Here is a 27,103-nt window from a genome sequence, read left to right on the forward strand (position 1 = left end):
GAAACATATTCCTAAAATGTAGCCATGGGTTAAGTTTCGAGTTTTCCACAAGCCATTTAGAAGAAAGGGTCCTACTCAGATGATACCAAAATGTATCTTTTTGACTTATATGTAAAACGCAATTTGTGGCAGAGAATTAACACCACACAGTACCCTGAATTAATCATCCTCACAGTGAAACATGAGGTGGGATGCTTATCTTCAGGAAAACTGGTCAGAATTGCAAGAAAATTATTGTTGAAAACCTGTTCGAGGCTACAAAAGACTTAAGGCTGATGAACAACTTCCACAGAACTACAGTGGAATGGTTCAAATGAAAGCATATTGAGCTGTTAGAAGGACTCACTCAAAGTGAAGACCTAAATCCAGTTAAGAATCTGTGGTAGGACTTGAAAGTTGTTCAAACACCCTCCATCCAATTTGATTACGCTTGAGCCATTTTGTAAAGAAAATGGGAAAACATTCAAATCTGTATGTGCAAATCTGTTAGAGACATACGCCAAAACAATTACTCTTAAATGTAGTTGTAATCGCTATTGGCTCAGGGGTGCTGAATACAAAGGCAGAATTCAAATAATTCAAAACACAACATAAATACATAAAAAAAACATGTGTGATGAACCTTTGTTGAAATTATGGCTGATAAATAAAACTATAAGAAACGCATACATTCGTTTTCCTCCTAAACATGATCACATGTTTACAGACTAAAAACAGTAAAGCAAGTTTGAAGTAATCTTTATTATTACTGGTCATTTAGGTACAGGAAAAAAACTTTTTGTCATACCCCAGATATCACTATTAGAGACTGATCAATAATGCTGGAGACAGAACCAGACCCAGGTAAAACACTCCAATTCATGCACAAAATCTCAGAACGAAACATGAGTGATTTTACCCAAATATGAAGGTGGTTGTTCTCACATAAGAGATTTTTATTTTCAAATACACATTGGAAAAAAGAATGCACATAATGCAAATACTGAAAAGTATTTTAAAAAATCTGTGCACCTGAGTCTGGTTGCATTAACTTCACCTCTATGAGTCCTGCCTCACCTGTAATCAACTCTGTTTTGGACCACGATACCTAGAAACATTTTGAGGCACGGCAGAAGAAAAAAAAAAAAAAAAAAGGGACAAATTTATGAGAAAAAGTTGAAAAAGAAAAACCATGTAATGCCCCCACTATCTCTCTTACCAAGAGTAGCCATAAAAAAGTAATACAAAATACACAGAAGAAAAGAAATAGCTTGTTGCAACTGCCTCAAAAGTGACCCAAGTATCACTGCCTTAAATTAGGTGTTCACACAACAACACGTGGAAAGTCAGCATGCTCACAGTTACTCACATACAGATATGAATGTCTTCTTAGAATATGTATCTGTCATCACAGCTTGGAAAAAAACACACTATACACAACAAATGCACTATAACACTTGGAACCATAATACCAGCCAGTGGAAAAAGACCCCATAAGTTTGCTTCAGTACTATCATAAAACCTTCCCATTTATACGGTTGACTGTTTACCTCTGTTAGTGGCAGTTGTATTGTTAATAACGTTTGCCTATAGATAAACATTTGTATTCATCAAACAATGCACGCACATACTCACATTCTCTCTCGCGCCTGTTACACACTAATAACCTAGTGATATGTGAGACTTTTAAGTTAGAGACTGAATGAATGACTGGGTGAGTATTACATGTCTATGGAACTACCCCAGATAAGTACAAAATACTCCAGGTCATCCCCAGTTGGCAATTATGTCAACATAGTTACATTAGGCTATATGCTCGGTGGCGTATAAAAATAAAAGAAATTGTTCTGGTGCATAATCTTAAACATCTGCATCGGAGTTTAGAAGTCTCTATGCAAACAGGGAACTGTTTTCGGCACATTTTTTATGAGTTAGGCTGGCTCAGTTGTTATATGTTGGACAATATTTAGGGTGGCATCTATTATACTACCAGCAGCAGCTTCTCTGTGATGCTTGCTAGCTTTATAGCAAGCCTGAGCAACGCTTATTTGGAGTCATGTGAAAACAAGACCATTCCACACAACTTCAAACTATTTAAAAATAAATTACAGAGGTCTTTATTTTTTAACTCCACAGGGAACTGGAATTGTTTATGTTTGATTCCTGTTGTCTGTCTAAATTTGCTGCTTACTTCACATGCCACTATCTGGATTTTAACAACAGGATTGTACTACTTATGCCATCACAGACTCTAAACTAACACAACAACCAAGGGCCTCTTTTCCACAAGTAAACAATGAAAGTAGGAATATAGGATTTGTTGGACATGTCCTGAAGGCAATGCGTGAGGAGTTTAATCACCAATCAAACTAACTCCAACAGCAACGAGACAAGCGTCTTGTTTGATTAGGTTGGAGTATTTTTATTTTTATTTTTGCAGTTTTGATGAGATTAAATAGCATTTTCTGAAATGGTACCTCTTTCCTTCTATGGTGAATATTCTAATCAGTGAAGGTTTTGTCCTTTTGGTCAGCTAGATAATAGCATTGTCTCTCTTTTTTCTTTATAAAACAGAATTTAGAGCTTAAATTCACAGATAAAATGTAAGTACACCCTCTTTCAGTTCTACAGGTTTATATACCAGACGTTAATACCCCTTAAAATGTGTGGTCATTTTCTGTTCTTGAAAACAGTTAATAGGCTTGAGTTAGTATGAAATTTGCAAAATATGATCACTTTGAGTGATCTACTATGGTTTCAACATATTTATACAAAAATAAATAAAACAAAAATATCACTGATGATCTAATTGCTTTTGTTTAAAACAAATGTTGAATCACAGACTTAAAATAAACAGCCTTTAGAGGATAAAATAAACCACCTCTAAATCCAGGAGAAGCTCTGAAGTGCTTATGGCACAGTAAAATTATGCAGCTTTCAGTTTTTGTTAAAAAGTTTCATGTTAATAAGTTTGATGGTTGGTGCTCTTTAACATTACATTTCACTGCCTGTGATACAAACTGCTACATTTCTCTATCTTATGAAGCAGAGTAAGAGCCTTCTTTCAGCCAGCTGACAGGCAGTGCATGGTACTACATGGGAGAGGGTCAGCACTGCATTACTGTGGGACTCATACATTTTAGAAAACACAGCCGTATAAAACTGTTGCATTTCCCCATCATCTCAGTGAAAGGATTTTAAACCCTAGGAGCCATAAAAATAAATGTTTTTAAAATGGTTTCAAAACCTTTACACACCTTGACACCAATAACTGGCTCAGGCCTAATAGTTAAATACCATGTCCAGTGAACAAAAACGGCATGTATTGCACTATACTGTTATTTATTTACCAAAACTTCCAACATGTAGAAGTAGCATCCTGACAGAGAAAGCCATGTATTTAGAAGAGTATGTACTTACTTTTTACTATGATGATATGTTTTTTAGGGTATCCTACAAATTTTAGATTGTTGTCAATCTGCAGTATACTAAATAACAGTATACCAAATCTTGTATTTTACTTGATGAGATATGACAAAGAATGAATCATCAGAAATTGATTTAAGCTGTCGCCAGTGTACATGTTATTATCAGCACAATTAATCTTGAATGAGCAGGACTCCTCAAATACAGAGTAGCATGATGGCAAAAAGACCCATGAAATGGCTACATCTGTTCATGAAAAACAGAAATGAAACATTAATGAAAAGATCCACAGTGTAGCAGACCTTAGAAATGCATGACTTCATCCAGGGCTGTCACAGCTCTGTTTTTATGGCCAAAGTCCTTGTTAGGATACAGTATTGGGACGGAAGAGAGGGGAAGGACATAAATAGGCAAGAGGAATAGAGTAACAACAGAGGAACATGCCCTGACTTTCACAGCCTCTGTGTGAAGTTTTCAGGAAATACTCCTTTAGTGGCATTTTCCTTGTTCTGCTGCCAATCTTCCTGCTTTAGTCCCATCAGCCAGCCATCATCCTACAGGAATAAACACAAAGAAACAAATGACACTACCGTATTTGTGCTTTCTGGGACATAAACACATATGCAGTGCTAGTCAGAACTTTACATACACCCATCTGTCACGTTCTTTGTTCGGATCGGACCAAAGCGCAGACAAGAGCTTTGGAGCAGCATGTTTGTAAGAGTCTTCAGAATTTATTTCCAGAGGTGTTTAAAAACACGTAGCGAGTAACTGCAGGTACTATAAGAATCCAGACAAAACTTACATGAGAGTTCTCTGCAGGAAAATGTAGAGAAAACAGAACCAGGGATAGTAAAGGAGGAACCAGCGGGAAACAAAGAACACAGACCAACTAATATACTGAGGGACATGAGAGGGAAACAAAGGGCAGACAATCAAAGAAACAGGGAACAGGTGTGACATGGACGCAGGGAGACAGAGGGAGCAGGTGAACATAATAAGACTGAATACAAAAACCAAAATAAAAACATCTAGACAAAATAAACCACAAGAGACCATAAAACAAAAAACAATATGTCACACCGTGACATAACCCCCCTTTAGAGTCCAAAAAACAAGAGTTTAAAATCAAAACAACCCGACCAGGGCGGGCGGAGGGGGCCTTGGAAGGAGGGCAAGAGTCCAAAACACAAACCACCGAACCAGGGTGGGCAGAGGGGGACCTCGGAAGGAGGGCCAAAAAGTTCAAAAAACAAAATTTACCTATGAGAGAAAAAACCAGAAAACAAAGTCATGGAAGCCGGTGGTGAAACGGCAGACGATCTGGAGGCCTGCGGCGAAGAAGCAGGAATCTTGGAGGTCGGCTACGAAGTAGCCAGCAAAGTGGCCAATGGTTCAGAGGCCTGCGACGTAGAAGCCAGCAAAGAGGGAGAAGAACCCCTGTGGAAACTCAGGAAGTAGAGGCGACTCGTCCTCGAACCCCTCTGGAAACTCAGGAAGAAGAGGCGGCTCGTCCTCGGACCCCTCTGGAAACTCAGGAAGAAGTGGCGGCTCGTCCTCGGACCCCTCTGGAAACTCAGGAAGAAGAGGCGGCTCGTCCTCGGACCCCTCTGGAAACTCAGGAAGTAGAGGCGGCTCGTCCTCGGACCCCTCTGGAAACTCAGGAAGTAGAGGCGGCTCGTCCTCGGACCCCTCTGGAAACTCAGGAAGTAGAGGCGGCTCGTCCTCGGACCCCTCTGAAAACTCAGGAAGTAGAGGCTCATAATGCTTGGCAACGCCCGGCAGTGGCCCAGGATCTTTAGGGATCTGTGCTGCTCTAATGGCCACAAGAAGAAGGTCAAAAGGACCAACAGCGGAGACAGGAGCTGGAGCATCGAGCCATCCCTCCGTAATGAATTCGGCCTGTAAAACAGAGTGCACCAGGTCCAGATCCTCGGGATTTGCCATTAAATGGCATCCAAAACTGAAGCAACGTTGCCTCATGATGTCTTTTTTCATTTTCTCCAGCCTGGCTTGCAGCCAATTATGGGCTGGAGGCTACACCGATGGCTGGAGAACTGCAGAGGGCGCTGGGTGACTATCCACCAACTCCGGGGAAACAGTCGCGAGGAGGCCATGGCGAAGGGACCCTCTGAGGAAGGGTTGGAAGCGCCCATCCGTAACTCCACAATGGCAACTACTCCGCGGCGACGACGTCGTCCAGGGCAGGAGCCAAACCCAGTGGGAAATTCGGCTGCAGCAGAAGTTGCTGCTGATGTGAATGACTCTGGGGCAGCTGCTGTTACTGTGGGTGACGAGGAGGGCTTGTGGTGATGATGACGACGGCGTGAAGAGGCGGGGGTGGCTGAGACTGTTGGAGGCAAACTGGAGCGGATCCGACCCGGTATGGAGACTGGAGATACCGGCGTCGGTTGGCGTCCTTCAGTTTCCTCCATTTCCTGGAGCAACATGGGTGAAGGTAAAATCTCCACCTCATCGCCGTACATTTTCTTTAAATCCTCCCTCTGCTGTCGCACACACTTCTTCAGCTCTTTTTGTTTGTCCCCTTGGTGGTCCTGGCTGGTTCCTAATGTCACGTTCTTTGTTCGGATTGGACCAAAGCGCAGACAAGAGCTCGGGAGCAGCATGTTTGTAAGAGTCTTCAGAATTTATTTCCAGAGGTATTTACAAACACGTAGCGAGTAACTGCAGGTACTACAAGAATCCAGACAAAACTTACATGAGAGTTCTCTGCAGGAAAATGTAGAGAAAACAGATAGTGACGGAGGAACCAGCGGGAAACAAAGAACACAGACCAACTAATATACTGAGGGACATGAGAGGGAAGCAAAGGGCAGACAATCAAAGAAACAGGGAACAGGTGTGACATGGACGCAGGGAGACAGAGGGAGCAGGTGAACCTAATAAGACTGAATACAAAAACCAAAATAAAAACATCTAGACCATAAAACAAAAACCAAATTGTCACACCGTGACACCCTCAAGGACACGAATCTCATCAATGTTGGGCTTTGAAACTATTTATACTAGTTCCTTTTCCATATTGTAATAATTAAACAACCTCAACATAAAAAAAGTAAGTAATTTGTGACCCATTGCAGAATAGAGAAAATTCATAGTAAGATCAGACATTTAGACCTAATTCTTTTGTGCATTGGAGATCATTAATTATTGAAACCAAGAACAGGTTAGATAACTAATTAAAATCTATAACTGAATGTGTTATTAATGACCATAATGAGGATGTGAACTTTGACTGCAACTGTATATACACTACTGGTAAAACGTTTTAGATACACTTTCTCACTTAATGGGTCTCTTTATTTTCATGACTATTTACATTGTAGATTCTCACGAAAGGCAACAAAGCTATGAATGAACACACATGTAATTATGTAGTAAACAAAAAGTTGGAAATAACTCTAAACATTTTTATATTTTATATTCTTGAAAATCAGCAGCCTTTGCTTTGATTACTGCTTTGTTCTCTTGGCATTCTCTTCATGAGCTTCATGAGGTGGTCACCTGAAATGGTTTTCCAAAGAATCTTGAAAGAACTTCCCAGACGTTCATTGAGAGACGGACAAAGGTTAATATTTCAGTCATTACAGCATAGGGTGGCTACTTTAAGGAGTCTAAAATGTAAATCATATTTAAAGTTCTTTTACAAATATTTGTTTGCTACATAATTGCACGTGTTTATTCACAGTTTTGATGCCTTCATTGAGAATCTACGTACAATGTAAATAAAGAAAACCATTAAATGAAAAAGGTGTTCTAAAACCTTTGGTAGTGTGTGTGTGTGTATATATATATATATATATATTAGTGATAGTGAATTCACATACCTGTTCTTCGGTATTATCAAAGGTGACTACCAGCACTACATCACCAGCCTTCATCTCCAGTTCATCTGTGTCATTGGCGGCGTAATCGTGCATCACCTGGACCTTTTCAACATTAAAGCTGATGTTAAAAAGCTCTTCAAATGTATTTATTGTTTATTGGATTCTCAGTTATGTATGCATTCTTGGTATTCCGTTTCACCTTGAACAGGAAGCCAGGGGGCATTTCTGCGGTCTCTGGTAATTCTTCTGTTGATTCTTCTGCGATGGCATGAGTCTGCAGGTGTGATACAAAAAGAGGCAAGAATTGCTGCTGATAAGGCATGAAAAATGAGGCACTTTCTTAAAAACAGGTAAAATGCTTCTTAAGTTTGTATTTCCATATAATAGCACAGATACATTTTAATGTATGGTGCAAAGGTTTTCATACCTCAAACACTTGTATTACAGTTTATCATGTTAGAACTGGAAACGTAAGGTATTTTGTTGGGATTTTTATGTCATGGACCAACACAAAGCAGTGCAAACTTGTGCAGTAGATTGAAATTATGCATGGTTTTTAGTTTTATCACAAATTAAATTATAAAAAGTGGATTTGTATTAGCATCTGATACCCCTCAAAAACCAATCCAAATCTGTTAAAGAAACAGCAAAGACTTCAGTCTAGATATTTCAAGTTGCTACAGACGTACCCCAGACAAGAGATCAGACTCAGGGGGCCTCAGTACTATCTAGGTTTCCTGAGCTAGTCCTGGTTTTGAGGTAAGCCCTTTACTTTAGAAACATTTTGTGAAATATTTTATGTGTTTTTCTTTTTTTCTTTTGACTTTCTAATTTTCTTTCAGTAGATTATTGTCTTTATATTTAGAAAGTGACCCTAGAGCTGTGTTTACTTTATTAAGTTATTAGGACTGCTGTTTTGCTTTGCTTTCATTCAGTGCCTTTAAGCTCCCTTTTATGCCCTAGGTGTTTCACATCCTGTTATTAGACACTCAGGTTGTGTTGTCAGGTTTAAATGTGTATTGCAAATTATGTTCCCTCCACTCATCCATGCATCTTGGATTAAATTAACTTCCTGATTTCTTTATCTTAGTAAAAGCTTGGCTTCTTTTTTGAAAATATACATTGCATTTAATTCTGCTTTCCTTGCTATATTTGAGTCCTTCATAAACCACTAAACAAGTCAAATGCTCACCAAATAACAGTAAAATACATCAAAGTTTGTGGTAATTATGTGAAAAGCGTTTAGCAATATGAATACTTTTAGATGTGACATTAAAAAGACGAACCTTTTGTTAAAGGATGATTGTTAAACAAAATCTGCTACATTGTTCCCAATGACTTGATCAAAGAGGGAAAACATAGGTCCTTATAAACTAGCTTTTTCTAAAAATCTAACATCAAATTCCAAAAAACGACTTTATACTCAATTAGATTTGATCCTTTGGACACACCTCCTCTGTTACTGCTTCTTCTACTTCAGGTGCAGCAGCTGATGCTGAAGGCTTCCCCTGAAACCATAAAAGCAAATAGCAATATGAGATTGGGAGAAATGGGATAGACCAAGAAAGAGGAGGAAATACTGAACGAGTGAAGATGCAGACGAAACAGGAACAGACAAAAACCCAAGCCAAGAAATCTACACAGTAAACTCTAATACATAGAGTACGATTTTAAAAGTCTGCATAGTTTATTTTAAAAAGCTATTGCATACCAACAATTGTATTGTTTTAGCAGAGACAGAAATGAACTGTTCAGTCAAGAATCAAAACTCTCTTTATTTTCTATCTGTTATGAGTTTCTTCGCAGCCTGACCTCTTCAACCTCAGTTGATGCATCTACGCTTCTGGTCCAGATGCATCCTAGATGTCAACAAGCTTTTACAAAACAGATTTACTTGGTTTGTGCATGCTCAATTCTCCTTGTTAATGGTTGATGCATCCGTTGTTTTCGTCCAAATGCATCTCTCCATTTTTATGTCCTTAGTTACCTGACCCTCTTTTTCATCCGGTTCAGGAGCAGCTGGGGTGGTGTCCTCTTCAACCACATTAGCTGGAGCCTCATCAACAGGTGTTTCAGCTGCAGCTAACTCCTCTTTGACAGGCTGGTCTACATCCTTTCCCCATCCCTCCTGGGCTTCTTCCACAGTTTCGTAGTGAGCTGGCTCGCTTCCATCATCCTCGTATCCCTCCTGCGCTGGGGTCACAGGGTCATAGCGAATGGGTTGGGTCCCATCATCCCCCCAGCCCTCTGTGGCTGCTGCTATGGGATCATAGCAGATGGGTTGTGTACCATCATCACCCCAGGCCTCTGTAGCAGCAGCAACAGGGTCATAGTGCTTCTGAGTTTCTTCCTCCTGGGCATCAGTATTCTCAGGCTGAAGGGTAAGGGTCAGGTTTCAAGCGGTCAGAAAACAAAAGAAATTATATTTTCTATACACAAGAGAGGGGGCTTCAAAAATCAGAGGGGTAGTAAATATTAAAGTAAAGACATGTAATATTTAGCAAAATAATTAATGACATCATTTTCTAGGAATTTGCAGTTAAACAAATTGCAAAAGAACAGTTTAATTAGTTTTAAAAAAACTATTATTAATTACTAATTGCAAGGATTTTATTCAAACGTCAAAATTGTATCCTACATTCAGTGACAACAGCATTCTCAAAATTATTCAACCCCATGAATAGATTTCTACAGCTAGATACAATGTTCCTGTTTGGTTTGCTTATTGGAAACAGCTGCAATGTTGCATATTTTGCCACTAAACCCGAATTTGCAGTGAAGGTTGAATAAAATTAGGTGCAACTGTACAAATGAGAAGGTAGGAGATAGGTCTGATATTAAAAGGAAACTTAGGGTTCATAAGGGTTGGGTTACAGCTCTGTTTCCAAAAAGGTTGCATACTGTGGTAAATAAATAAATAAATGCGTCTTGAACTAAACTGAAGTTAAAACTTGACAGACCGTTAATATATGTTCTTTATATATTAAGGGAAACATTGGTGCACATTAATATTTTGCCTGTGAAAACTACTGTTTTACACAAACAAAACTAGACAAAAAGAAAAAAAAAAACACTCTGTTCAGTTGCATTCAGGATACACTACAACGGGATGTTCCCGGCATAAATGAGCTTAAATAAATATACTTAAAATATACAATACCAGTCAAAAGTTTTAGATATACTTTCTCACTTAATGTGTATTTTCATGACTATTTACAATGTAGATTATCACCAAAGGAAACAAAACTAAATGAACACACATGGAATTATATAGAAAACAAAAACTATGAAATAACTCTGAAAATGTTTATATTTTATATTCTTCAAAACCCTTTGCCACCCTTTGCTTCGATTGCTGTTTTGCTCTCTCGGCTTTCTCTCCCTGAGCTTCATGAGGTGGTCACCTGAAATGGTTTTCCAAAGAGTATTAAAAGAACATCCCAGAGGTTCACTGAGAGACGACCAAAGGTTAATATTTCAGTCACCGCAGCATGGCAGCTACTTTAAGGAGTCTAAAATATAAAACATATTTAAAGTTCTTCTACAAATTTTTGTTTGCTATATAATTTCATGTGCCTTCAGTGAGAATCTACGTACAATATAAATAGTTATAAACATAAAGAAAACCATTAAATGAGAAAGTGGTTTTAAAACTTTTCACTGGTAGTGTATACTTTATTCTACTCACTAAACGTTTGTGAACTTTATATCTTCAAAAAAGAAAACAAATAAAAATCTACTCTATGTAGCTTATAGGCTGCCGCTGGGCATTGTCAACGCGTAAAAAAAGGACCATTCTGCACATTATGCTATTTTTACCCAGATTTACAACTTTTTGGAAACGTAACTGTATATCTTAAAAGTTACTAAATGAGTTTAGCTTTAAAAAAAAACTCATGAAACTGAATAATGAGGTTAATACTTTACATACTTTGAATCTGGCTGCTCATAAGCAGTCAAATAAATTATACTAACAACCTTTCAATTTACTTAAAGTATGTTGATTTGGAACAAATTAGTTTTGCAAATTTAATTCAAATAAGATCATAAAATATATCAAAATGGGAGAAGCAGATGTTAAGATAAACATGCTAGGATCCAAGAACTTTTAACATAAAGTATTAACCTTTACAGATATTGTGCAGTTATAATCAAAAGCAAATGAAAATAAGGTAGGGCAGCAGTAACAAGCAGAAATGTAGAAACAGATTATTTTTGAACCGGAACATAAATGTTGAATATCTGCATTGATCTTATGGTTTAAGGACCTTTGCATAATCAGAACATTCCTGAACAAACATTGCTCCACCTGGAGTTCTGATATACAAGAGCCCAATGATTCTGAGACACATCTCTCTTACAGTGACAGGGACTTGAAAAAAGGAGTCAGTTAATGGTCACATGGTGCTCCAACACTTGAGGATTGGTGAAGCTGCTCATGAATTCTTGACAGACAATTTATAACTGTGAGAAACTTCAATAAGCTTTTATAACAAACACAATACATATGTGACCATCATGTGAGCATGATGGTCACATATATGTGTTACATGTTTAGTTATAAAAAACTAGTGTGAACACACAAGGATATGAAAGAAAACCAGAGAAAGAGATAATTCAGTTACAAATTTTCTACACCACAGAGATACAGAATTGCATCTTTTTTATTTTTAAGCAAACATGAGGTGTCTGAAAGGTAATCATTTCTACATTCAAACTTTATTATCATCCTGCTGTAAAATCTGCACATGATATGTAAAGCTGCACAGTGACACACCCATTTTATTGGTTCAACATGTCTGTCAGAAATCCATCAACATTCTGGCAATTTGGAACTGAATTGACTCAAGCTCATTCCCAAGTTCAGTTTGTGTTGCACAACATCTTCAGTGTTATGTTACTGCGTCAAGCATTGCAGACAAAGACAACACTCAAACAAATTTGGGAAAACAAAATGAAACCAAAACTTGGAATTTTTTTTTTATATTAAGAGGAACAAAGTCAAAAGAAACACGATGAAAAGGGATTTGTGTGATGCATGTATGTAGTAACCAAAATCTTGGAATTTGCATACATAAATCTTCAAATCTTAATAATTATGAGCACATTCTAATTCTTCCTGATAACGTTTGGACATTTTTAGCTGTACTTACCCACGAGTCCCAGTTAGCAGGCTGTGCAAAAACAAAAAATGCAACATTAAAATATTGTTTATTTTATAACTTCTTATGTATTTAATCAAAAACTTCCACAGCATGATCCATGCTTTAAAACTACACAGAACCTGATTTCTAGCAAATTTTAAAGAGATCTAAAGCAGAGAGGATTTTGTTGAATAATTACTGAACACACCTGAAAAACATTTTGCAAAATGTGTGAGAAATACAGACAATAAAATATTTACATATCAAACTATCATAAATTTAACCTCACTCAAAACTGTTAACATCAAATCAGATGTGTGGGACAGGTAAGTGAAACTGAAAGTTGGTTATTATTGCCAAGACGTTGATGCATTTGTAGTGACTCATTGTATCATACTTTTTAAAATTCTTTCAAAAATAGTATCATTAATCTAGAGCAGGTCCTTCACCACACCTCCATCCTCTTAATTATATTACAATTTCATATGACAAGCACTTAGCATGTTTGTTGAGCATTTCTTCTATTCAACAGTACGAACAATAAATAAACTTTGTAAGTATTTCTCAGGCAGATAAGCCTTGAGAATGTGGCAGTGGTTTACAGAACTGTAAAATATTACATTTTTAATCTAGCGACTGGTGACTGATGTTATCAATGCAAAGACAGCTGGGTCATAATTCACCCTAAACTACAACGATAGAAAACAGAAAAGTAGTTGAGGCTTCTCTATGATAAAAATCATGTACTAATTACATGACAGTATGCCCTGACCTGGTTTTTAACTTGTTAAAATTGATTAAAGGTAGTAGTTGTGAATCTAACAGAAAGTGGAGATTCCAGGATTTTCCCTGTTTATATATTTAACCATAAACTCCTAAATGTTGACTGAACTTAAAGCAACACGCAAGAACAGGATGTTTGTCAAAGTGCGTAGTCTAAAAAAATATTTTTTGTTGCAAATATTCAATAACATTATTCAATAAAACTTGAATTTGATAACTGATTAGTGTTTTCAGATGATTTTATTTTAGTTTGACTGAATTTTCTTTATTTATACATTTATTTACCAATTTATTTATTTAACCTAGAATATATATATATATATATATATATATATATATATATATATATATATATATATATATATATATATATATACAGGTCCTTCTCAAAATATTAGCATATTGTGATAAAGTTCATTTTTTTCCATAATGTAATGATAAAAATTTAACATTCATATATTTTAGATTCATTGCACATTAACTGAAATATTTCAGGTCTTTTATTGTCTTAATACGGATGATTGTAGCATACAGCTCATGAAAACCCACAATTCCTATCTCACAAAATTAGCATATTTCATCCGACCAAAAAAAGAAAAGTGTTTTTAATACAAAAAACGTCAACCTTCAAATAATCATGTACAGTTATGCACTCAATACTTGGTCGGGAATCCTTTTGCAGAAATGACTGCTTCAATGCGGCGTGGCATGGAGGCAATCAGCCTGTGGCACTGCTGAGGTCTTATGGAGGCCCAGGATGCTTCGATAGCGGCCTTTAGCTCATCCACAGTGTTGGGTCTTGAGTCTCTCAACGTTCTCTTCACAATATCCCACAGATTCTCTATGGGGTTCAGGTCAGGAGAGTTGGCAGGCCAATTGAGCACAGTGATACCATGGTCAGTAAACCACTTACCAGTGGTTTTGGCACTGTGAGCAGGTGCCAGGTCGTGCTGAAAAATGAAATCTTCATCTCCATAAAGCTTTTCAGCAGATGGAAGCATGAAGTGCTCCAAAATCTCCTGATAGCTAGCTGCATTGACCCTGCCCTTGATAAAACACAGTGGACCAACACCAGCAGCTGACACGGCACCCCAGACCATCACTGACTGTGGGTACTTGACACTGGACTTCTGGCATTTTGGCATTTCCTTCTCCCCAGTCTTCCTCTAGACTCTGGCACCTTGATTTCCGAATGACATGCAGAATTTGCTTTCATCCGAAAAAAGTACTTTGGACCACTGAGCAAAAGTCCAGTGCTGCTTCTCTGTAGCCCAGGTCAGGCGCTTCTGCCGCTGTTTCTGGTTCAAAAGTGGCTTGACCTGGGGAATGCGGCACCTGTAGCCCATTTCCTGCACACGCCTGTGCACGGTGGCTCTGGATGTTTCTACTCCAGACTCAGTCCACTGCTTCCGCAGGTCCCCCAAGGTCTGGAATCGGCCCTTCTCCACAATCTTCCTCAGGGTCTGGTCACCTCTTCTCGTTGTGCAGCGTTTTCTGCCACACTTTTTCCTTTCCACAGACTTCCCACTGAGGTGCCTTGATACAGCACTCTGGGAACAGCCTATTCGTTCAGAAATTTCTTTCTGTGTCTTACCCTCTTGCTTGAGGGTGTCCATAGTGGCCTTCTGGACAGCAGTCAGGTCGGCAGTCTTACCCATGATTGGGGTTTTGAGTGATGAACCAGGCTGGGAGTTTTAAAGGCCTCAGGAATCTTTTGCAGGTGTTTAGAGTTAACTCGTTGATTCAGATGATTAGGTTCATAGCTCGTTTAGAGACCCTTTTAATTATATATTAATTTTGTGAGATAGGAATTTTGGGTTTTCATGAGCTGTATGCCAAAATCATCCGTATTAAGACAATAAAAGACCTGAAATATTTCAGTTAGTGTGCAATGAATCTAAGATATTTGAATGTTAAATTTTCATCATGACATTATGGAAAATAGTTAACTTTATCACAATATGCTAATATTTTGAGAAGGACCTGTATATATATATATATATATATATAATATTAGGTAGTACTGTGGATAATATTGTTATAAACTGATAAGAAAACAAACTAAATTAGTGCACCTTATCAACCCTGTTGCTATTTGTTAATATTGTTCTATTTAATGTGTTTAACACCTACTTCTGAGAATCATAATCAGGTCTTTAGCATCTTGGATGTTCTTTTTCCTTTCACTAACCACTTTTGGCACTGTTGTTTGCTGCCCAACATTAATTATACATCATCCATTTTGTTCAACAATAGAACACAATCAAACTACCATACATTAGGCATTACAATGAAGATTTCTAATCTCACCATTAAAAAAAAAACAGTTTGATCACATTGTTAATCTAATGAATATTTCTAAAAAATAACATATATCCTGTAAATATAGATAACCAGTACCTACTAGGTTACTCTACTATAAGTTCAGATTTGTCCAATACTAAATCGAAATAAATAACATCGCAGCAGGGCTACAGTGTGGCGTTCATGCTAAAAGTGGTCCGTGGATATTGTGCGAAAGCAGAAAGAAGTGGTCACTAGAAGCAGTTCTCTAAAGATCATCATGCCATCATCCACCTCGGGTTTAGTTATTTTGGAAAGAAGCAAGGCAGGCAAAACCTCAAACTGTATCAAGCTCACCAAGCGATTTGACATTCTATTCAGACTTTTTAATTTTATTTCAGGATATTTTCAATCAACCAACTTTTGCACAACATGTAGTGCATGTTATATGAATCTAAAAGTTATATTATTTATATATTATTTCTTTGGCTGACATCTTTAATCGAAAAAGCAATGTGTCACTGGACAAGTCCATTCATAAATACTGTGAAATGAACTTAGAGGCAATCTGAACAGAACATGAAATCTCTTGCAAAGGCTGGCACGTCTTACGGCAGAGGTCTCTACTATCGCTATGTTCATGCTATGAATGGTCCACCTGAGAGACTGTGGAGGCTTTGGTTGCTTCACTGAAAGAGCCCAGGTCCATATCCAACAGGTTGCTGACTGCAGGACTGTCAAACTGACAATGACAGGAACAGGAGCAGTCATTTGCTAACTGGGTTCAAAGTTCAATAAGTTAGGGGAATAGAATAGAATAGAATAGAATAGAATAGAATAGAATAGAATAGAATAGAATAGATGTCATGGCCTGGTCAGAAGGTTCTGACCTGGAAAAGGGAAAAGTTAAAGGCCTGTTTCACAGTTTATTGAGAGCAGCTGCTCACTTACCTCTGTTGGAGAGGTGACACTGATATCAGGAGTTGCTGCAGCATCAAACAGGTTGATGATGTTCTCTGTTTTTAATTCCTTAGATGGGGTTACCTTAGGTGGCGGAGGCACTGCTGGTCTTAACTGGGATTTAGGGAAAGAAATGATCATAACATTTTTTCTGTGAGCCAAATTAAAAAAACTGTTTCAGTAGCTTATGCTAACTTCAAAATACATCTTTCCAGGTTTAGAAAATTTTAATGAATGATCTAAGATGTGTTCACAAGTGGGCATATGGGTAAATACAGGCAGTGAAAGGCTTAAGTCTGGAGTTACTACCACTTTCCATTGTAGAAAGCATCAAAATGTTTTTCTTTCAATTAGATATTTAAAGACAAACAAGGAAAAATGCCACCCACTGGACCCTGAACATTAGCATCAAGAAAAAATTAAATACAATTAAAAGCCAAAAGATTTTAATATTAACCATATTTTAGTACCAGAAAATCTTAATAGTCTTAAAAGTTTGAAACCTAAATGGATTTCAGTCTGCCTATCCATTATTTTTAAAACCAGATTTGCACTTCCATATATGGAAGGTGAGGTAGGGTCTTTTACATAAGCACCTTTGATACAAAGATCATCTATCTGACTGTAAATTAGTATGTTAACTTCCCTTCCATCCACCATGAGTAGCATTAACTTAAAGGAACTTTTAGGGCTGGACAGAGTTTGAGATGTCCTTGGAATATATACATTTCTGTAGTGCAGTTTAACCCTCACAAGTAAAGACAGATGATTATTTGGACAAAAGTGAGACTTGCACAACAACTACATAGTTCACTAATATGATGTGGGGCATTCTGATGGTAGTTAGGAGAAATGCAAGTGCTGAAGGTTGAGCACAGCAGAGTAGCAGCAGAGTTTTTGTCATAAGTGTTCATTAATACTTGCTCCTCCTCTATGCATAAGTCACCAGACTTTGTTATTATTACTTTTGTCTTGGGCAAACTTTAGGTTAGCTATTGATCCCCAAATTCAACATTACAAGCATGATGTTTTGCTTTGTTTCTACATATTTCTTGATCCCTGACACATAAAGTCATTTTATTATTGTGAGCTACAAGCCTGAACACATCTACATATGAAAAATTGGGGGAAACAAAAAACTGTATTTGCCCTTCAAACACAGCAATATTTTGTGTAAAGAAATACTTTAAGGCCAAACTCTTTCAACTTTAAGAAAAAGTATCAGTGCAAAAAAGTTGACATCTACCTTGGATGGAGATTTGGGGATTGGAGGTGGTCCTCCTGGTCTGAGAGTGTGGTTAGAATTCTCTCTATCACTAAATCAATAGTAGAAACAACAAGGAGAACAAGAAGAGAAGTGTAGATAATATATAGAGGTACATAGATGTCAAAGAACAAGATAGAAACATCAGAACAGCTTTTAAAAGTTAAACCAGCTTGAGGATGGTTACAGGGCATGCTCCATAAGAGTCCAAGCAGAAACGTTTACTGTAAAAGCTGTCATGCAAGAATAGTGGGCATCACTTCTTGCCGACCTTCTCCTGACATGCAAGAAAGTTTAGTGTCTCTAGTAAATTCCCATATGTGAGCAGTGTTTAACACCTTTGCTGTTATAGAGAAAATGTTCTGCAGCTGATAAACACAAACTCTGAGCTTTAGGTAATTAAAGAGCCAAGCATATACCTGCACATCACTGCTGCAACAGGCAACATTGTACAATGGTTGCTTCAACTGGCCACTTGAGATGCAGTTTAAAAAAAAAACACTTATTATAACACTGGAATACCACGTTCTGAGGAGATTAATAACTATAAATAAGTCAAAAGATGCATCTGTATTGTACTCACAGTTATAATACTTCAATACTTATGCAGCAGTATGCCCTGCCACAAGAATACTTGCCATGAACTTTTCCTGATAACTAGGAATTTCAAAGGAGTCCATGATTATAAACACAAGATAAATCAGGCTCTGAAAATTTGGATGAATCAAAAGATTAAGATGGGAGAGGGGGGAAGTTTCCAGAAAACAGGAAGGGCCAGTATAGTGTTAATATTGTACTGGCACTGTAAACTTACTACTCAACATTGTTTGAAAATTGCTTTTATTTTGGCACAGAAATAATTAAAATTCTAAGTCTGTGTTACCGACAACTGTTCCAATCCATTTGGTGCAAGTGACACTAGTAAATATTTGCAAAAAATACATTTATCTAATATTGTAGTTGTAATATCACACTGGGAATGTTAGAAAAATCAAAACTTCACTTTGAGTAAATTTATTCAATGGTTAAAAAAAAAGATCCAATTTTAAATAAGAACACCACAGGCACAATTATTGGTAGCTCTGTTGTCAACACTTTTGTTTTCATGCTCAGTTTACTGGTAGAGTCAACCAGATTTTTATTTAAAATCTCTTAGTATTTCAGAGAGTTCATGATACAGTGCACTGTAATAAGGCTCTCAGAGAAACAGGCCCATAACATCACATATCCTCTGAGACACTTTCACACGGATGCTTTCTCTGTTACTGCAGTTCTCCAACAATGAGTTTCATTTTTATTTATTTTTTATCTCCTCTGCCATCCTCCCCACATGGTGGCACGATATACATGGTTTCCTGTCCAGTCTTGTGGCTAGGAGAAATGTGTATTTCACCTTTATAACACAGGAAAACAGAAAGTCGTAGACTTTGATAGACAGTATAACATATTCATATCTGACTATTTTAAAGAAAATTAATTCAACAGACTAAACAAGGATGACTTACACTGATGCAAAAAAGTGAAGGATACCCTCCATATCCTAGGGTGAAAATCTTCCAACACTATGGAACCATTTTATTCAGTACTATTGTTTAATGCCCTTCAAGACCCATTTAGGAAGTGGCTTTATTATCATGCCCCATTCTTGCCTGGTGCAGCATTAAATAAAAATATGCAGGTTTTGCTCTGCTCCTTTTTAGCTTCAGCTCCAAACACACAATTCTTAGGTCAGACAATGTTTCTGTGAAATCACAAGCACTGGTTCCCCTGACATTACCCACATTTGCAAACTGACAGACATACACCAGCTGTACAGACAGGTCAGGCTGGAAGGACAGACAAGCATTTTATCACCGCTGTAGCCACAACTGTTGCCAGTTACCTCCTGCTTGGTCCAGACGATTCTGCGCCAAGGTCACTTGTCCTTCTGAAAGGGGAGGTTAAGGTGGGGGGTTCTGGGTTATTGTTTGCTTTTCCTTTCTTCACAGTCAGATGTACATCCCACCCAGATGTATTTATTGATGTTAGCTATTTTTTTTCCATATTAAACCAAATTATGGTTCAGATTTTGATTCAAATATATTACAATATAGAGGATTGTCAGTTATTAATATGTAATATAAATCATGTGACAACCAGATCTCAATCCTTTTTTAAGTCCAATCTGTGGGTCCAACATGATAAAGTTAAGTAAAAACTTACCATACCTACAAGGAAATAAAAGAGTTTAAACTCAGCACAAGCTATACTGGCGTTTTGACTTCTAAAGGATAAATGCACTTATCAAATATGACAAAGTCCAGCCAGCAGGAGTTTTTCATCTAATAAGGGTCAGGAATCCCAGATGAGAGTCATGATTTCCTGCAAGTGGTCATTTTAAAATATTTGAGCAGCAAATACAAATTTATATCTCAATAACTCCCAATTTTCAGGTGTTTTTAGTAGAAAGTTACCACGAAAACCAGAGCAATTTGTGTTTGGTTGATTACTTCTTTGTTGTAACAACACTTCCTGGCAACAAAATTGGTCACCTTTACAAAGCCTGTTGATTTCCCCGAGAATGTAAGAAAAATGCTATTTGTTGATTAATTAGCAGACTTATGTGAGTTGCATCAATTAAAAACTTGCTAAATTCTCTTTGCCAATGCCTAAACTGTTGTTCTGCTAATGACTCTTGTTTGGTGTTCTTTTTTAGATTGAAGTCTGAAGAAAAAAATAACATTGTGGCAATTTAACTGTTATTATTCATTTAACAAACAAGGGCCTCAGTAGTGCAGGGGTCAACCATACACAACTACAGTAGCTTCGCACCTCCTCCTCACGCTGGTCACCATGCTGTAGGATGGCATCCAATACCTCCTCATCATTTGTTGAATATCAGAGAATGAGGTTGTGCTGGCACAAGAAGCACACCCAAGCTGATACCACAAGTGAACGGTGTTTAGGTCAAGCCTTCACACTATACAGTCCTCTCCACTCACAAATTCTGGACATAGTCTTTGATAAATCCAGCACCACGGGGACAAACATTGACATGTTGGCGGATAGAGTTCAGTCCCTCTGGAAAGATGGGATTCCTACTTGGTGCAGAATGTCATCTTGATATCTCTCTCTGCATTTTGTCCAATGACGTCAAGCCTTGTTTTTCCAGAGAGGTAGATACCGCCACTCCACACCCTCACACTGCCCCCACAAAAAGCTGTTTGGCATTGGCAAACAGGATTTGGCAATTTCTTTATTTTCAACCCACAAATGCATTTTCCCTGCAAATGTAGCACAATTTATGGCGAAATAAGCAGGTCATTTTTGCAAAAAAAAAAAAAAAACATCAACCAAACATATATTATCTTACCTTTTACATAAAAGAAATGTGACAAAAATAAAGCAAATAATATTGTTCTCCTACTGTTGTCATGAAACTAAGGACACCCCTGTGATTTCTTGGGTTAAACATAATTTGTATATATACAGTATGGACCAAAGGTTTGGACACACCTTCTCATTCAAAGAGTTTTCTTTATTTTCATGACTATGAATATTGTAGCTTCACACTGAAGGCATCAAAACTATGAATTAACACATGTGGAATTATATACTGAACAAAAAAGTGTGAAACAACTGAAAATATGTCTTATATTCTAGGTTCTTCAAAGTAGCCACCTTTTGCTTTGATTACTGCTCCACACACTCTTGGCATTCTGTTGATGAGCTTCAAGAGGTAGTCACCTGAAATGGTTTTCACTTCCCAGGTGTGCCCTGTCAGGTTTAATAACTGGGATTTCAAGCTTTATAAATGGGGTTGGGACCCTCAGTTGTGTTGTGCAGGAGGTGGATACAGTACACAGCTGATAGTCCTACTGAATAGACTGTTAGAATTTGTATTATGGCAAGAAAAAAGCAGCTAAGTAAAGAAAAACGAGTGGCCATCATTACTTTAAGAAATGAAGGTCAGTCAGTCCGAACAATTGGGAAAACTTTGAAAGTGTCCCCAAGTGCAGTCGTAAAAACCATCAAGCGCTACAAAGAAAATGGCTCACATGAGGACCGACCCAGGAAAGGAAGACCAAGAGTCACCTCTGCTGCAGACGATAAGTTCATCCGAGTCACCAGCCTCAGAAATCGCAGGTTAACAGCAGCTCAGATTAGAGAACAGGTCAATGCCACACAGAGTTCTAGCAGCAGATACATCTCTAGAACAACTGTTAAGAGGAGACTGTGTGAATCAGGCCTTCATGGTAAAATAGCTGCTAGGAAACCACTGCTGAGGACAGGCAACAAGCAGAAGAGACTTGTTTGGGCTAAAGAACACAAGGAATGGACATTAGACCAGTGGAAATCTGTACTTTGGTCTGATGAGTCCAAGTTTGAGATCTTTGGTTCCAACCACCGTGTCTTTGTGCGGCACAGAAGAGGTGAACGGATGGACTCTACATGCCTGGTTCCCACCGTGAAGCATGGAGGAGGAGGTGTGATGGTGTGGGGGTGCTTTGCTGGTGACACTGTTGGGGATTTATTCAAAATTGAAGGCATACTGAACCAGCATGGCTACCACAGCATCTTGCAGCGGCATGCTATTCTATCCTGTTTGCGTTTAGTTGGACCATCATTTATTTTTCAACAGGACAATGACCCCAAACACACCTCCAGGCTGTGTAAGGGCTATTTGACCAAGAAGGAGAGTGATGGGGTGCTGCACCAGATGACCTGGCCTCCACAGTCACCGGACCTGAACCCAATCGATTGGGGTGAGCTGGACCGCAGAGTGAAGGCAAAAGGGCCAACAAGTGCTAAGCATCTCTGGGAACTCCTTCAAGACTGTTGGAAAACCATTTCAGGTGACTCCCTCTTGAAGCAGAATACCAAGAGTGTGCGGAGCAGTAATCAAAGCAAAAAGTGGCTACTTTGAAGAACCTAGAATATAAGACATATTTTCAGTTGTTTCACACTTTTTTGTTCAGTATATAATTCCACATGTGTTAATTCATAGTTTAATGCCTTCAGTGTGAAGCTACAATATTAATTGTCATGAAAATAAAGAAAACTCTTTGAATGAGAAGGTGTGTCCAAACTTTTGGTCTGTACTGTATGTATAGATTTTGTGGGTGTTCTTAACTTTTCACAATTTTTTCCATTTTGTTTTATTTTTGTTGAATAAATAAGAAAACAGCAGAATCTGTTTTTACACTTGACTCAAATTGGACCTGCTACTGAGGTCAAACACGAGCTGAGAGAGGGTGTACTTTCTTTTTATCAATTACTCTGTTTCATGACTGTTGCTAAAAAAACCAATGAAAGGCAATTAGAAGTACTGTCAAAGTGTGAAAAACTGTAACTATTGCTAACTATATCATAGCTCACAAACCTGGTTGTCTCTGTATTCTCCAATGTCTCCAACACGTCATGCAAATCCTGATCCAACTGCAAATATATGAAAGATGGAATGTCAAATTTTACATCCAATACAAAAACCATTATAATTATAAATCTTCTGCATCATGCAACACCACAATCATTATGTTGTGCTTTTTAAGTCCGCTTTAGTATTTTTGACAATGTACTGCCATGCGTAACTCCTGCTAATTACTTGCATTATTTCTTATGGTTTATTAGGCATTACTTACAGATCTCATGCTCAGGTAGAAGAATAAAACCTGCATTGTCTAGTTCAACTGATGCAGGGCTGTCTCACATTGTCAACATTTTCCATTACCTGCTACCTGATATACCGTGTCAGTAATTTAATCCACTCCTGTATATACACTCAACCCCATCCATACTGAAGGTGTGTGGTGGGGTCTTACCCGACTGATTTCCTTGTGAAACTTTTCCTCAAAGCCCGCCAAACTCTGGAAGGTGCTGACATAAAATCCAACACGACTATTGAAAGCAGAGAGAGAAAAGAAAAATACAAATTTAACTACTGAATCCAATGTGGGTAACTGTAGCATTGATAGAAGGTAACTACATTGTCACTGAACAGGTAAATTAATTTAAACAGGCATTTATATGCAGAGAAAATACACACCTGTTCCAGAGTGAAGGTAACTCTTCTTGCAAGTCAAGATTAATCTCCTCAAACACCTTCTGGGCTCTTTCCAACTCTTCCTCAGCCTGAAATATAGACACAATCACACACACACATTTTGTTGGCTAAGGTGCCTTAACTTACATTAATTCCTCATCAGTGGCAACCTTGTGAAAAATCAAACGTTTTCAAATGCATTTTCTTTTATCTTTTTAAAATTTGTGACAGTGCTGATTTTCAAAACATTAAATATGCAACTGTTAGTAGTGATAACGTTTAACAAGATAAGGTGATTAACATCACTCATGGGTAACTACTTCACATGTAAGAATGCCCGTTTGTGCTTTTCACAGCAGAATCTTGAATAAAATCCTAGATGAAGATATTTTAAAGAAGGAGCTGTTTGGAGTGTGAGATGGAAATCCAAACTACAGTACCTTGCCAAAGTATTAATACCCCTTGAACGTTGTCACTCTTAGACATGCAACAAACCAATATTTGCTACATGCTACAGAAATTATAGTTAATTGTATTGGGATTTTACCTGATAGAGACCAACCCATAGAAGTGCAAAATTACACAAAGGTTTATTTTTTAATCTTTTATTCTTAATAAGATCCGGGGAACCAATAGCACTTAAAATTAATCTGCTTAGTAAATAGTCAAATTGTGTATAAATTAATGTTAGTATAAATACAGCTGTTTTGTAAAGGCCTGTGGGTTTTGTAAGAGAACATTAAGAAAAATGATTATGGAGACCAAGGAACACAGCAGAAATAAAAAAAAGAAAGTCTGGTAAAAAAAGCCATAAGACATCCATTTGCAGTTTGCCACCAGCCATGTGGAGCCATAGGAAATACAATATGTGGAAGAAGGTGCTCTGCTCAGATGAGACTGAATTGAACTTTTTGGCCTTTATGCAAAACACTATTGGCGGGGGAAACCTAACAATGCACATCAAACTGAACAGACCATCCCCACTTTAAAACCTGATGGTGGTAATATGCTGTGGATATTTCTTTCTTCTTCAGGTACAGGGGTGCTGGTGAGATGTGGGATGGGGAAAAGTTAATGATGCTAAATACAGGTGAATCCTGGAAGAAAACCTATAAGAGGCTTATGACTCTCAGAGGTCTTACAACTGAGCAGAGGTTCACCTTCCAGTAGGAAAACAACACCAAACATCATAGAGCTTTAGTTTTATGTTGATCTTATGTTGTTTTATCTCGGTTTTATGTCCATGTATTTTCTTATTTTATTAATTTTGAATTTTATTGGTTTATGTTTTGCTTTTATCTGTATAGCTCTTTGCCCTCTCTGTTTGTTTTAAGTGTTTTTAAATAAAAAAAGGATTGGATTGGAGAGCTAAAATGGAATAGTTTCTGTCGAAGCATATTCATGTGTTAGAAATGAGTCCAGAGTGTATTTCAGTTGAGAATCTGTGATAAGACTTGCTTTACACAAGCTCTCCGCATTCAGTTTTTCTAAGCTTGAGCTAATTCAGTTTCTAGATGGGCAAAGCTGGTTGAGTCATATCCTAAAAGACTTGCAGCTGCAGTTGTTGTGAAATTTGGTGACATAAAGTATTCCCTCCGGGGCATACATACAATAGCAAGCCATCCTTATCATAATTTTGTTTGCAAACAATTTGTATTATAAAACTTTGTCATTCTATTTCAGTTCACAATTATCCACAATTGTTTGTGGATCTGTCATACAAAAGCCAGAAAATTAAAATTCTATGCAGAAACGCCAAGGTTGGGTTTTGAACCTAGAACTTTCTTGTTGCTATTTAGCAGTGGTAATAACTGCTCCATCATGCAGATCCCCACAAAACCCAAATTAAATATTTTAAAGTTTGTGGGTGTAATATGACACAATGTGGACATTTTTAATGGTTGTGGATACTGATGCAAAGTACCATATTTCTCCCATTACGTTTAGAAGAGGGTTATTAAAAATGCAATAACATAGGTGCAACACATTCTTGATTCCTCATTATGCAGCTGTTAACATATGTGAAAAAAAATAGACCATCAGACAGTGAGGTGAAAGTGATCACTGCGCTTTTCAACAACAGATTATGTAATCCTGGAAATATCAATAACAAGAAGTATTACTCCCAATCGAATATTAAACTGGTGGCTGCAACTTTCCATCCATGTTTCAGGCAAATAACTGTCTATATTTGGATAGTGAATGTGACTCTGCTTCTTTCCTTAATAATCTGTACACAAACAACATACACTCATTCATTTGGGAATTTATCAAACATTTTTTAAATTTGAATAATAAATCAAGTAAGTTCCATGTGTTTGTCTGATATGAATATTTGTTTAAGGATTCTATCATTGTGATTCCGCATATGTTGGCCATATTTTGCTTTAATGTTTGCGTTTCTCATTTTCAATTTGGATTTACAAACTAGTCAATGTCACAGAAAGAAATATACAAAGAACCTGAAAAGAAATGAGAAAAAACAAAACAATGCTGGGCTACTCGTATATATACTAGGCTACTGTATATAATAATATCATAGCCCATAAACCATAGAGGGTACCTGGCTCTTGGAGAGACTGGTCTGAGCAAGGTTGTGTGCAGACAAGATACCCTGAGCCCAACCTGGAGTTGCCCTTTCCAACAAGGTGGACGGCTGAACCAGAGGAAACAAATTTACATATTAGGAAATGTTTACTTTTTTCTTTTACATATTAAAACACATAAAACTATTTGATTTACCTTTGTAATTTTAATGCCCCCATCTTTTTTCTTGGTCTTATGTGTAGCAGCATAGTTATGTCTGGCACTATCATAATCTACCAGCTTCCTGTCTCTCTTTGCAATGCGACCCTGAAAGAAAGAAATCAAGAGACCACAATAAGTGATGAGCTGCAGACCCAACCTTCATCAGCACAAGTTTTACTCTTTATTTAGATCTCAGTTTAGTAAAATGTGCATAACTCATTTTATTTACATTAGGATTAGGGTTTATGAATAACATTCACATCAAACAGATATAGGAACATGTGATTAGAATCCAGCGTGCCAGTGGATCAGCAACAAATGCAACTAATCCTGGGTTGAGGTCACGACTCAACCCAGGCAGCTTACCTTAATATCAGGGAACTGACCCAGGTAGGTATCCATGGAGATCAGAGCGTGATCAACCAACTTCTGGTGGTAATCAGTCCACAGCACATCACAGTCCTACAGGATGGATGAACATGTGTAGTCATGCACATTTACAAAAGGCCTGCTGTTAGAATCTATTATTATTATTACACTATTATTATTATTATTATTATTATGCATGTATAATGTCATTAAGAGTGGCAAGATCTGTAATCTTTTTTTTTGGAACTATAATTTTTATACAATTTTAACATTGTAA

The 27,103-nt window shown here is 37.5% G+C and overlaps 1 protein-coding gene across 5 annotated transcripts in view; it reads right to left on the minus strand.

The window, feature by feature from the left end:
* Window positions 1–722: 722 nt before the first annotated feature.
* Window positions 723–27,103, minus strand: part of LOC124871146 (myc box-dependent-interacting protein 1) — a 29,942-nt gene continuing 3,561 nt past the window's right edge. The window contains exons 5-20 of one of the 5 annotated variants that reach the window (XM_047370195.1): window positions 26,824–26,919; window positions 26,452–26,562; window positions 26,273–26,365; window positions 23,713–23,798; window positions 23,489–23,564; window positions 23,050–23,105; window positions 19,570–19,614; window positions 17,670–17,739; window positions 16,415–16,537; window positions 16,122–16,205; window positions 12,407–12,427; window positions 9,241–9,627; window positions 8,705–8,761; window positions 7,453–7,527; window positions 7,254–7,355; window positions 723–3,959 (exon numbers count right to left, since the gene is read on the minus strand). In XM_047370195.1, coding sequence (XP_047226151.1) covers window positions 3,858–3,959; window positions 7,254–7,355; window positions 7,453–7,527; window positions 8,705–8,761; window positions 9,241–9,627; window positions 12,407–12,427; window positions 16,122–16,205; window positions 16,415–16,537; window positions 17,670–17,739; window positions 19,570–19,614; window positions 23,050–23,105; window positions 23,489–23,564; window positions 23,713–23,798; window positions 26,273–26,365; window positions 26,452–26,562; window positions 26,824–26,919 — 1,584 coding nt within the window. In that variant the 3' untranslated portion in view covers window positions 723–3,857. The remainder of the gene's footprint in view (window positions 3,960–7,253; window positions 7,356–7,452; window positions 7,528–8,704; window positions 8,762–9,240; window positions 9,628–12,406; window positions 12,428–16,121; window positions 16,206–16,414; window positions 16,538–17,669; window positions 17,740–19,569; window positions 19,615–23,049; window positions 23,106–23,488; window positions 23,565–23,712; window positions 23,799–26,272; window positions 26,366–26,451; window positions 26,563–26,823; window positions 26,920–27,103) is intronic. The other 4 variants (XM_047370196.1, XM_047370198.1, XM_047370197.1 and 1 more) reach the window with 4 other exon arrangements.

This window comes from Girardinichthys multiradiatus, chromosome 7 (genome assembly GCF_021462225.1).
Source record: "Girardinichthys multiradiatus isolate DD_20200921_A chromosome 7, DD_fGirMul_XY1, whole genome shotgun sequence".
NCBI classification, from domain to species: Eukaryota; Metazoa; Chordata; class Actinopteri; order Cyprinodontiformes; family Goodeidae; genus Girardinichthys; species Girardinichthys multiradiatus.